This window comes from Macaca nemestrina, chromosome 6 (assembly GCF_043159975.1).
Source record: "Macaca nemestrina isolate mMacNem1 chromosome 6, mMacNem.hap1, whole genome shotgun sequence".
Taxonomy (NCBI): Eukaryota; Metazoa; Chordata; class Mammalia; order Primates; family Cercopithecidae; genus Macaca; species Macaca nemestrina.
The window spans coordinates 71,477,324-71,491,341 of NC_092130.1; the positions used below are offsets into that span (position 1 = coordinate 71,477,324).

General features: G+C 31.7%; 1 protein-coding gene across 20 annotated transcripts in view; it reads right to left on the reverse strand.

Annotated features, from left to right (window-relative positions):
* Window positions 1-14,018, reverse strand: part of LOC105471095 (FER tyrosine kinase) — a 692,543-nt gene that overhangs the window by 222,577 nt on the left and 455,948 nt on the right. For 17 of the 20 annotated variants that reach the window (XM_024789505.2, XM_011723459.3, XM_011723467.3 and 14 more), the window contains 2 exons: window positions 7,263-7,466; window positions 2,826-2,948 (listed from right to left, as the gene is read on the reverse strand). In XM_024789505.2, coding sequence (XP_024645273.1) covers window positions 2,826-2,948; window positions 7,263-7,466 — 327 coding nt within the window. The remainder of the gene's footprint in view (window positions 1-2,825; window positions 2,949-7,262; window positions 7,467-14,018) is intronic. The other 3 variants (XR_011624806.1, XM_071098647.1, XM_071098641.1) reach the window with 2 other exon arrangements.

Consider the following 14,018-nt stretch of genomic DNA (forward strand, 5'->3'; position numbering starts at 1 on the left):
ATAATCATGTGGTTTCTGTCTTTGGTTCTGTTTATATGCTGGATTATGTTTATTGATTGGCATATGTTGAACCAGCCTTGCATCCCAGGGATGAAGCCCACTTGATCATGGTGGATAAGCTTTTTGATGTGCTGCTGGATTCGGTTTGCCAGTATTTTATTGAGAATTTTTGCATCGATATTCATCAGGGATATTGTCTAAAATTCTCTTTTTTTGTTGTGTCTCTGCCAGGCTTTGGTATCAGGATGATGTTGGCCTCATAAAATGAGTTATGGAGAATTCCCTCTTTTAAAAACAAGAAATGGGGAAAGGATTCCCTATTTAATAAATGGTGCTGGGAAAACTGGTGAGCCATAAGTAGAAAGCTGAAACTGGATCACTTCCTTACTCCTTCTACAAAAATTAATTCAAGATGGATTAGAGACTTAAATGTTAGACCTAAAACCATAAAAACCCTAGAAGAAAACCTAGGCAATACCATTCAGGACATAGGCATGGGCAAGGACTTCATGTCTAAAACACCAAAAGCAACGGCAACAAAAGCCAAAATTGACAAATGGGATCTAATTAAACTAAAGAGCTTCTGCACAGTAAAAGAAAACTACCAGCAGAGTGAACAGACAACCTACAGAATGGGAGAAAATTTCTGCAATCTACTCATCTGACAAAAGGCTAATATCCAGAACCTACAAAGAACTCAAACAAATTTACAAGAAAAAAACAACCCCATCAAAAAGTGGGCAAACGATATGAACAGACACTTCTCAAAAGAAGACATTTATGCAGCCAACAGACACATGAAAAAATGCTCAGCATCACTGACCATCAGAGAAATGCAAATCAAAACCACAATGACATATCATCTCACCAGTTAGAATGGCAATCATTAAAAAGTCAGGAAACAACAGGTGCTGGAGAGGATGTGGAGAAATAGGAACACTTTTACACTGTTGGTGGGATTGTAAACTAGTCCAACCATTGTGGAAGACAGTGTGGCGATTCCTCAAGGATCTAGAACTAGAAATACCATTTGACCCAGCCATCCCAATACTGGGTATATACCCAAAGGATTTAAATCATGCTGCTATAAAGACACATGCACATGTATGTTTATCGCGGCACTATTCACAATAGCAAAGACTTGGAATCAACCCAATTGTCCATCAATGATAGAATGGATTAAGAAAATGTGGCACATAACACCATGGAATATTATGCAGCCATAAAAAAGAATGAGTTTGTGTCCTTTGTAGGGACATGGATGCAGCTGGAAACCATCGTTCTCAGCAAACTATCGCAAGAACAGAAAACCAAACACCACATGTTCTCATTCATAGATGGGAACTGAACAATGAGAACACTTGGACACAGGAAGGGGAACATCACACAACAGGGCCTGTTGTGGGGTGGGAGGAGGGAGGGATAGCATTAGGAGATATACCTAATGTAAATGAAGAGTTAATGGGTGCAGCACACCAACATGACACATGTATACATATGTAACAAATCTGCACGTTGTGCACATGTACCCTAGAACATAAAGTATAATTTAAAAAAAAAGAAAAAATAAAGATGAAGGAGGAAATATTGAAAGATTTATATATACATATATATATATTTGCTATAGAAAAAATGTGACAATCTATTTCAGACTGAAGAAGAATTTTTTATGGTTTTGGTAATTAAGGGTAGAAAATGAATTTAAAAAATTAACAAAGAATTATGCAATTTCATAATTATAGAAAATTGTTCAAGAAAGCCAGCTCCTTAACCAGAGAATTAGAATGTTTAACAAACAACTGTCAAAATCTTCCGTGAGAGAAATATTAAAGGTCATCCTCTCAGTGAAGACTCAGTAGTACAATAAATGTACAAATATAGATATTATTTCCCAGATTAACAAAAGGAAATAAAATAATTGTTTTTTAAATTTCCAAATTGCTAAATCCGGACTATGTACCAGCACTCTTGGAACTGACACTTACTTCAAATTAAAAGCAATCCCTAAATGTATAACAGTCATATCAACAAATATTAATCTACCAAATTGTGTGGCTTTCCTATTTCTACGCTGTTCTTCATATTAGACAGTCCTGAAAGGAAAGCGCTCTTGCCAATACGAACCCCACTCCTGAAACATCAAAGGTGCTCAGAAACTAAGTCAGCTCCATTGTTCCACTTTGGTTTAAGTCCCAAATATATTACCTTAAAAACACAAAACTTCCACATACCCATTCTTTATTGAACAAATCTTGAAAAGCACATGTAAGTAGTGTTTTCTGCGATAGATCATAGAGGTAAAAATGACCTAAGACAATCTCTTATCCAACCACCTGGCTCCACATAGGTAAGTTCTGATTTACCGCTTCCATGAAGAGTAGACTAGTTTTTAATAGTTCTAATATCTTATAATACATTGTAAATGTAACATCCCAAATTAAAACCCTAATTTATTCCTAATTGCTGGACATTGTCTTTGACTTATACAACTTTGAATCTTTTATAGCCTGAACCTTTCAAAGTATGAACCTTATAAAGTGAAGAAAAGCCTCAAGTCTGAAGAAAAACTAGGAAAGAAAGGGGAAAAAAAATCCAAGCCATTTGTATACTAGCAAATACTGAATAAAAAGCAGCTCATCTTAATAAAATCAAGGAAATTTCATGTTTCAATTGTATTACTAATAAAAGCCAGAAAAACAAAAACAAAACTTTCTTTTTTTCTGAACGACTAGCATATAATCTAAGAACTTTATATACTGTTGGAAATGTTAACGCACCAAAAATTCTTTTAAAACAAACAGACAAAAAAGTATATAAGCAACTACCTTAGGAATAGGATTCAGCAGAACTACACCCGATTTCTTAGTGATGACCTGTTTCGTTGTATAGTGATGATCTATAAGTTGAGGAATGTTTGAAAATCCAGTGCCCTCGAATCGATACATGTTCTGGAGAGAGAACAATAAGGTAGAATAAATGTGAAGACATTGCTTTAGAAAATCTACATTCATTGACAAATTAGATTCCATTCTTTAAAAAACTATAATTGCACAACCATGTGAATATACTTAACACTACTAAACTATACCCTTAAAAGTTATTAAGATGATAAAAATATAAACAAATAAAGAAAGCTCTGACATGTTTTAAAATTCTACCTTGTGAGAGATAAATTAATCTTCACAATGTTTAAATCTAATTCAAATTGTTGAAAAATAAAAAATCTAACAAACAGACCTGAAATGCATTTTGCTAAAATGCTAACCAAAGGAAATAAAGCATGGGATACACCCGAGTTAACAGACAAGATACACGTTTACATATGTCTACATATGTGTCCCATTTGATAAAACTTTCAATATCAAAAATAGTATCAAAAATATAAGGAAGGATATCCAGTCTGATGGTAAATATTTTAATACATCTGACCATTTATTTTCTATCTGTTGATACGGTATTAGTTTGCTTTTTATAGTGGAGTATTCATTTATTATTCATTACCAAAAACACTCATTCATGCATCTTTGAAAAAGAAATAAAATGCACCAGTGACAAAACTGCAGATATCAACATGCTCAAATCTTAGCATTTTAAAATTGCGTATCACTAGGTAAGGTGCAATTTTCCCCAAACTCTTCCAAGACCCTTTTTCTCTTGTTTTCATATTTCAAATTGGCCTATGAGTAGGTTGTCATATGGATAAATTGATAGCAATAAACCTGGCAAATCAAAAATACCCTATTGGCCATATTTTTCAATGCAAGAAGCATTGCAATGCAATGTAACAAACGCTTCCAACTGATAGTTCTCACATCCAGGAGATATATACCAATACAGATTTTGGAGTACCCCCATTTTAAGAAAATCCTGTGAAGAAATAAGAACTTTCAAAACCGACTAAATTCTATATTACTCGCATTACTGGAAGATTACTCTCCCAGTTGAAAGTTTAAAAACTCAAAGCTCTTTTTCCATACTAGAAAATAAAAAAGATTTAATGTATCAAAATTTAATTTATATAAAACTTCTTAAATGAATATTTCTGTTTCATCGAGTAATGAACAAACTTGCATTAGTTTACTTTAGCACTTAACTATGGAGTATAAATCAACTCAAGGCAGTTAGTGTTTGAGTCAGTTCAAAGCAGTTGTTAATTCATTGCCTAAAGAACTTTTGTACATAGTAGGCATACCTTCTATGATATATTAGCACTGATGCTTGAGAATATTTCACACTGAAGGTACTAATCTATTTATAATAATATATGTTCTAGGTGTGCAAAACACCAATCAAGATCTCTCAGTGTCTCAGCTTATTCCTTAGTGAAACAGAGATAATATTTGTACCTCCTCACAGAGTAAAAGAGTTGAATAACTATTAACATGCAAACCACTTTACCAGTATATGGTACATGTACTGGCACACATTCAATTATCAAATCACCAGACAAATAATAAATGTTAATGGACACTTAGATTGATTCCTTATTTTTGCTACTGTGAATAGTACTGCAATAAGCATGGGAGTACAGGTATCCCTTTGGTATACTGATTTATTTTCCTTTGAATAAATACTCAGTAGTGGGATCACTGGATCATATGGCAGTTCTATTATACTTTTTTGAGAAATCTCCATATTGATTTCCATAATGAATTTACTAATTTACATTCCCATCAACAGTGTATGAGAGTTCCCTTTTCTCCACATCCTTGCCTGCATTTATTACTTTTTGTGTTTTTAATAATAGCCATTCTACTGGGATAAAATGATGTTTTATTGTGGTTTTGATTTGTACTCTCTGATGATCAGTGATACTGAGCATTTTTTCATAATACCTATTGGCCATTTACACAACTTTTTGGAGAAATGTCTATTCTTTGTATTAAATGTTGTATTCAATGTCTTGAATGCAAAATGCATGAGTGCATGAGCTTTCCAGTATTCATTTCTATGCTGCCTTATTGGTTTATTTAATTTCACATCCTGCAAAGTATGTATTCACTTACTTGATTCTCGCAAAAACTCTTTAAGATATTAACCCCCTTTATTTCCTAAACCACAGAACAAGTAAAGACAGAGCTAGGACTGAAAGCCAAGTGTTCTAACTCCAAATATAGTGCTCTTTTTATTGATCTACTATTTAATATTTTTAACTCCTCTAAAATCTTGTATTACTTCATAACCTCCTCTCTTGGAACACTTGTTGGCTCATTTATTTACAGCTTCTATAATATAAACTCCTTCATTAGAATACAGTAGGCACTCATTAAATATCTGTTAATGAATTTCCCCATTTATTGACCCCTTCTAGTTAACAGGTATAGGAGGAAATGAACAGGATAATTTTAGCTCATGGAAGAATCAGCTGCACAAAATGAAAAAGAATTAAAACTCTATATCATCTTATACTGTTTGCAATTGCTTGAGGAGCTCAACATTATACAGCAAAAACTCACTAGAATAAAATTAGGCAGCAGAAAATCTGAGGCGTTTAGTGAAAAATAAATGTTCTCATTTTTAACAGAGATATTTGAAAAAGCTCAGTGACAGAAGGAAACCGGATAAAACTATGAAATGTGAACTTGTAACCTCTTATTTTTAGCATATATTATATTGTTCATTTTAGCCACTTAAAACAAAATGGCAATATTAAAAACAAGCAATAATTTGCACACTGATCCTTTCCTTTTTGTTTCTAAGAATGCTAATTTAAATACTTATAGTTACAATTTAAACTAGAAGTGATAAGATAAATATTTCAGTATTACATAATACATATTTCAAAAATAGTTACTTTCAGAGCTTAGAAAATAAAATGAAACATTCATATAAGTTGTGGTTAACGAGTTTATACTTTACCTACAATCTTTCCTTCTACAATTCTCACACCATGTAATAAATATTGCCAACATGGTCACAAATTGTAATAGGGTAGGTTATCTAAATTCATAACTTAAAGGCATATATAAATTACAAAAGAGTTTGCCAAGGAAATAAAAAATTACACATCATTAGAAACAACAGAGTTTCCAAAACAGTAAGTTAGATGTATGAATGTGGGAAAATATGATTATCCAATTGAGGTCTGAATACTATGAAAAATTAACAAATAGTGTGAACATTATGATAGTGGAAATACTTTAATGGATGTATTCCTTTTAACCTACTAGAATGGTATCTACTTCATTTAGCTATAACTACTAGATGTAAATGTACTAAATGCTACTGAATCCTACACTTTAAAATGATTAATTGTATTGTATGTGAATGTCAGCTCAAAAAGGTATGTTTCATATATATATAAACTTATTAAGAGGTATATGTGCGTACGTGTGTGTACATACACCTGTTACTAAGCTATCCAAGCTCTCAGGTTCATCTAATGATCATGGTTCAATTTTTGTAAGGCAATTAGTATCACCCTAGTCTCTAGACATAAACTGAAATCCTGTGGATAGCAATCTTGAAAATGCAGGCCATCTGAAATGATGGGAATGGAAAACAAATAGAGGCATCAATTCCTTCATATGCCAAAAACATTAAAATTCCTTAGTGGGTAAAGTTAAATTTTGAAATTACTCTTCATCTGTTTAAGGCTCAATAAAGAAATGTAACAAACATAGAAAGTAGTTTAGCAATGCTTAAATAAATTTCAAAAAATAAATTAGCATTAGAATAATCAATGTAAACAAATTATTTTTAATTCTTCATTAATTTCTATTCATTATTAATGCCAATAAACAACGGCTTATCTATAAAAAGAAAAACCTTAATCTTTAATGTATCAAAAAACCAATTCAACCATCATCCCATTCATTAAGAAATTTCACTATCACTATTCAATAAAGTATTTCTTAAAAATCTTTCACGGCACCATTCTGAAAACAATTCCAAGCTCCAATTTCAAAAGTATAAGTTTCATAAACTTAAGTTTCTCTAGAAAAAAAACTTATAATAATCACATTGTTTTTAGTTTTAATTCGAAATATCTTTAATGTTCAAATTTAACATATTTTAAATAGCTATAGACTTAGATTTTGTAAACACTATTTTTAATTTAAAATATTACTAAATACATCTTTCCTTAAACATACTTAAATGTTAGCAAATTTTGAAGCACTGTATTTAAGAAATTCAGAAAAAAATTAAGTGCTAAATTTCAAGTGTTGCAGGCATTTGTCACAAACCATTCATTATTTTAATACAATTGTACCAAAATGAACTACATCAAAATATACATATGAACTAAACTGGAAACGTACATCAACATATTGTATGATAAAATGTCTCCTCTGTCCATCAGAATATACAGAAAGGACATATTCACCAGGTTTCCCATGACTCTCTCGCACCAAAAAGTCTCCTTGTTTTTTTAACAGTTCTTGAGCTTCTATTCTGGGAATTGCACCATGGTACCAGTCCTGTTCTGCCAAAGGCTTCTCACTGATGGAGATCATATCAGAAAGCTTAAACAAATATTAAAAAAAAAAAAAAAAAAAACTAAATTAGAGAAAATACTGATTATTTTCTAATAAAATTCATAGCAACTATAAAGGCTTCTTACAAATGTTCCTCCCTTTAAATTGACCAATTAAAAGTTATATGATGAACCTAAAATATCTTTTTAAGTACTGGTGCTGAAGTTTACCACAAATACATACACTTCAACACTTTGTTTTATCTGTCATACAAAGGTAGACACAATATTAGCATTTAGAGTTAGCATTGATAATCTTATTCACCATGTCCTAAAATAAATCTATATACTAAAATTATCAACCAGAGAAATTATGAAGAAAAAGAGGGAATTAACAGAAATGTATCACAAAACAACTTAATTTTTATGTAAATGAAAAGCTAAGGTATTTCTTTTTTATGTAATTAACTCTTGATCACAGAGGTTCTGAGCAGTCTCATATGTTCCAGGAGCACTATCTCAGGTTTTATTTGATGCTGCCTTGCTGCTGTGCCTTCCTGTCCTTATCTTCACTCACCTGACTTAACCATTACCTCTGCCACATGGCTGGTCCTGCTTCTACAAAGCAATGGTAGATAAAGCCCTAGGAGAAATAGCATCACTGAAAACCACCAATATGCAATTACAAACACACGGCAAAGATAAGGAATGTTTATAAACCATGAGCATGGTAGAGAAAGCAAATTCTCTGTTATTTTAAGAGGCCAAATGCTAACACCAAGTCAGAAATAATTTAAGAGATGATTGTTATTTCCTTGAAATGTGCTAACTGATAGTAGATTAAATCACACATTTTCTGATTACAGGTAAAAATGTTGCTGATGTTATTGTTTTTATGGCACACAGGAACTAAACTCCTCCAGATAGAAAGAGAACTTTGTGGATAAGGTATAGTAATTTGAACTAACTTTTAAGGTTCTCAAAATACAGTATGCACAATGCCTCATGAGAAGGTAATTTATAAATTGGAAACATCAGAATTAATAATAAATGAAAGGCAAATATTCATATTCATATATGAAGTTTTACAGGCTGATATAAATTCTAGGTAGGACCAAAGTATGGTAATTCTGTAGTAAGTAAAAACTGGTTTTTAACAAAGACTTCATTGTTTTGTACCACTGAAGAGACCCAAAACTTACTGCTCAAAATTCTATTTCATATTATCCCAAACCCATTCTGTTGGTTAAAAGAACAAAACAAAACAACAATAAAAAACTTGAAAAGTCCAAAATAGATCTCAAGGAAGAGTCTACATTCTGATTCTTACTTCTTCCACTCATATTAAATAACATTTTAAACTTTTAAAATATATTCAGGTTGTGACTATACATGGAAGTTTTGGTAAACTAAGTCTTTTTAATTTTCACACAAACTATGATAAACAATATTATATCATATTTAACATATAAGAAAAATATTTTATTTCAAAAAACATTTTAACATATTCCCAAAAATTGTTTTAAAGAACAATTTTATCTAAAGAACCACCCATGACTATATGAGGTAAAAGAATATTACTTTTAAAAACAAACATAATCTATACAAAATTAACTTTTTGTATATACCGATACTAATAATTTGTAATTATTAAAGAAGTAAAAAATAATCAAACATTTTCTATTTGTATAATCAAAAATTTTATTTTAAAATTTTATCATAGTGCATCTAATTAGAGTAAATACTAAAATTTTTACTATAATGGACATATTTCTGTCTCACTAATAGCAAAAGTGCTTATTTATTCAAAAGTTATTACTGAATACAAGAAGTTCAATGTAACATCTTTGCAAAGGACTTATTTTTATCATTGTCTCTCTAAAAGGTCTACATAACAGGAAAGCATCCCAAACGAGGATGCTACATGTTGATTTCTTGTTCTAGCCAACCTATCCTTCCAAATTTGCATTTATTTCCAACTGAGAGAACACAGTTTGATGAACTAAGGTGGAAAGGTATATGAAGTACAAAAGCTCAGCCAGCATTCCCAGAAATTCATTTAAGTATATGATGAAGAACATGTATGGGGGAAAAAGTCATCTGGGGAAAGTATCTGAGTTTTGTTTCGTTTTTAAAAAACTAAATAGTAAGGAACTTATATTGCTATCTCATAAAGATCATACTTCAATTCTATAGGTTTCTTAGTTTCTTTGGGGGTAGGGAGGGAAGCTCAAAGATCTGTTATTCCCCATCCCCTATACAACATTGTTATGAAATATAAGCTGAACTTACTGTGAGTGTATGTGTGTATATACACATGTGTACACACATACACAGGGAAAAGTCACACATATCCCCTGCCTAGGTATATCAGGTCTTTCAAAGACTTCTCTGGAAGCACTGGAAGGAATATTCTTATCAATATGATTTGAATGAAATCCCAACACAATTTTACAAACTTGACAGTAATATATGTAGGATGCACCAGCAAAAAAAAAAAAAAAAAAAAGCAACATACCAAGAGCCCAGCATAATGACATCACAAATGAAACCAAGCTTTTTACCTCAAATATCCCATCTTTCTCAGCCTCAACAGACAGGGTTTTTCTTCATTAGTAAATTATCTGAGATTTTTGCCAAAGATATGGGGGTAGGAGCAAAGCCTCCTTTTTAAGTTACAGTTAATACAGTACAGTTAATAAGTTATATTTAATAAGTTTTCCTGATTGATTGGGCTAGCTGTTTAATTAGTTATTTTCCCTAGATCTTGTTCCTAAAGAATAGTCCAGCAAAAATATACCGGAATTAGTGAAATTAAAGAGGTTATTTTATATGAAAAGGCAATAAGGAAGCAGCACTTGAAAATTTTTTTTTCTTGGGGAAAGAAAAAGAGATTCGTTTTTCTCCTTACCCTAGTCCAGGCTAATTCTCAAGTATGTAATGAAGATTTGTATACCTTCACTCAAGCATTTGAGTATCAAGATGAGCTGCTTTTTGGGAGGCAAAAACAAAAGTGTTTTTTGAAAATAGTCTGGTCTAGATTCTATTAAAATTAATTACCCAATAAACCATTTTGAAAAAAGCAACACAAGAATAAAACAGCATCAAAAATATGCAAGCAAAACCCTTACTGAGCTTGAACAATCTAAATAAAACTTCAACACAAACTTTTTTAAATTCTGAATTTTTAACATAAAAATGACATTTAATTATCTTTTCTATTCTCATGTAAATTTAGTTATTAACATTAATTTAATAGTCTAATTAATAAGTTATTCCAAATCCAGTTTAGTAATATACTGGGGTGACTATGAGTAATTTACAAGATTTTAAATATTTCTCAAAAATTCTGTAAGACTCAGCCGGTAGCACGGCCAAATGATCTAAGGCACTAGATTAAGATTTGGCCAGGCACAGTGGCTCAAGCCTGTAATAGCACTTTGGGAGACCAAGGTGGGAGGACTGCTTAAGTCAGGATTTCAAGACCAGCCGGGGCAACATAGTGAGACCCTATCTCTATAAATTTTATTTATTTATTTATTTATTTATTTATTTATTTATTTGAGATGGAGTCTTGCTCTGTCACCCAGGCGGGAGTTCAATGGCGTGATCTCCGCTCACTGCAACCTCTGCCTCCTGGGTTCAAGTGATTCTCCTGCCTCAGCCTCCCGAGTAGCTGGGATTACAGGTGTGCATCACCCCGCCTGGTTAATTTTTTGTACTTTTAGTGGAGACGGGGTTTTACCATGTTGGCCAGGCTGGTTTCAAACTCCTGACCTCATGATCCACCCACCTCGGCCTCCCAAAGTGCTGGGATTACAGGTGTGAGCCACCACGTCTGGCCCTATAAATTTATTTTTTTTTTAAATTTCATAGGACCCCTTTTCTTTTAAAGCTATATATTACTTAGGAATTTTAGGAGGGGATGAGAAATCAACTCTTTACAAAAGATGGGAAACACTAGTCTACTGAATGAGCCTGGTGGTAGTAAAAATTATCTTCAGTGAAAGGGAAATGTAATCATAGGTGGGAAAGTGTATTTTATGTCATTTCTAGTTGGATAGTTGGATATAATTTTTTATTTGTACAGATATACTAAATGTTTAATATAAAATGAAAACAAAAAACAATGTTCTCCCTTCCAGTTTTTAAAAAATTTCTAAATAGTTACATTTGAATCTATTGAATTAATTTTTAAATAATGAAAAATAAGATATTCTGAATATTTGTACCTCAGGATCATTTGTGTTCAGGCTAGACAAACAGGATGTAAATTAGTTAAAATAGTGGTTCTATCTTTGGCACTAAATGACTATCTTTAATTCTACAAATTCTAATTGTTTAGCAGTAAAGCTAAATTGGCAGTTTTTTCATGGATATTATCAACCAAAAAAAGATACTTCAGCTAATATTTACATTCTATAATGAAACTAGCTGTAAAATTTTTATTCATAAATTTCTTAACAATTTTTTGTACTACAGTATTTGAGAATTTGAATTTGTTTGGTTCAATAAATAAATTTGTTTGGTTCAAACAATAAAACTGTTCTCTAGCATAGTAACTATACAGAATTACACGCTAATCAGAGATGAGCATTAGTACAGAATTCTCTCTAAAACTTGTATTAAACAAAAATAGACAACTAAGCCAAACTCAAGTATCAGGTTACTTCCACAGCTTCCCATTTCCTGGCCTGTCTTTTTGTACCTCTTCTTGGGTCTCTGATAAGGGACACTATGTTTAGCAAAATATAAATTTTATTTTACCTTCCTTTCTTTCTAACAGTTCTGCTTGTTTCAGTACCTTTGGGTTTCCTCCGACTTCTTTTTTGCTGGCTTCTTCTGTTCCCTTACTCATTGTTTATTGGTAATAACATGCTTTTCTCTATTATTTTTACGCAGTTACTTTTACGATTGTGCCAGTGACTCTCACTCATCCTCTCTCATCATTTTACCACATTTTTGCTATAGTTTCATTTATTCAGTATAAAATATTCTTTCCTTAAACCCATATATTTTACATATAAAATGTGCCACAATATCAATAAGAACACATTTTCATCAATTAACTATATTCAATGCTAATATCTTATCACACATTGCAACAAAAACTACTACCAGATCATTGCAATACGTCAATAGGCAACCATATTTCAGTAAATGTAAACATTTACCATCAAGTTGGGATTGCCTGTGTAAACTTAGTATCAATCTGACATGATCTCTGTTACCTGTTTTAAGCATCTGAGCGAACATATAAACAATAGATTTGCTCCATTACAGTACAAATTACAGAATATCAATCTCAGTAAGTCCTTTTAGAAAAATTACATGTAATACTTGTAATTCAAGTAATTCAAAACTTGAAATTAATAGAATATTTAATTTTCCTAAACATGACAGAATTCACTGTATGAGAGTGATATAATGCAAAAAATCTTTATTTTCCCTTGTTAATGACTCTTTTACATAATAATAAATGGGGGGAAAAGCAACTTAAGACTTTAAGAATAATCGAAGACAACTGATATTTAAAATGTACACTATTTAACCTGAACTTAACAACATGTCTTGATTAAAGAAAATATAAGGCCGATTTTCTAGACTGAAAGGAAAACACCGAAAAATAGAAGCAGTTGATGTCACGCATGAAAAGAGCTAAATTCCCCTGTGCCACTGGCGGAAGCCAAGCACTGTGACCCTGTATTACAACTGATGTACAACTTAACATAACTGAATGATGTTTCTAAAAAGCAAGCAAGCAAGCAAATCTTACTTGCAATATTACTCTATACAAAGGAAGCACATTTCTACTTTCCAATATTTTGATTTTCTAAATTCTAGTACAAAGTAATTCTAAAATTAAAATAGCATCTATGTCAACAGAGTGTAGAAAATATGAATTTTAAAGAGACTGCTGTTGAATAATTTAATAATTCTTCTGATATCTATATAAAGAACAAATCATTTCGACCAAAATGTGCTTTATTTTTGTTTCAAAGAATATTTTTCAAAGAGTGCTACCATCAGAGGGGCATTATTCACTCCATATATCAGTGATACAACTAGTATTCATGAGTGTCTGTAAGATGGAACAAGCGATTTGCTTGGCCACTCATTATAGAAATTCTGCAGTAGATGGATGGCCCTAGAGAAAGGGCAATATTCTTGACATGACTGGAACAGATCTCATTAAATATAATATGGTTTGAAAGACTTTCAATTGGAATGGACCCTCATGATTGCCAGTAGGCTTTTAAAATATGTAATTAGTACTGTCTAACATCTCTGGCCTTGGCTTCAGAGGCTTCAGAACTGAAAAATAGTTCTCAATGCAAAATTACAACCTCCTTAAGATGGGTAGATGCTAGATGTGACTGTAGCCTCAGTAATCTGAGATACTAATAAAAGGGCTTTTAACACCTTCAGTACACTGGAAAGGAAACACATGCTTGTAGCTGATATAACATATTAAAGTATTATTCTGATATTATATAAAATATATATTATATATTCTATTATATATGATATATAATAAGTATATATTCTGATATACATTATATATTATGTTACAATATTCTATTATTATAACAATATTAAA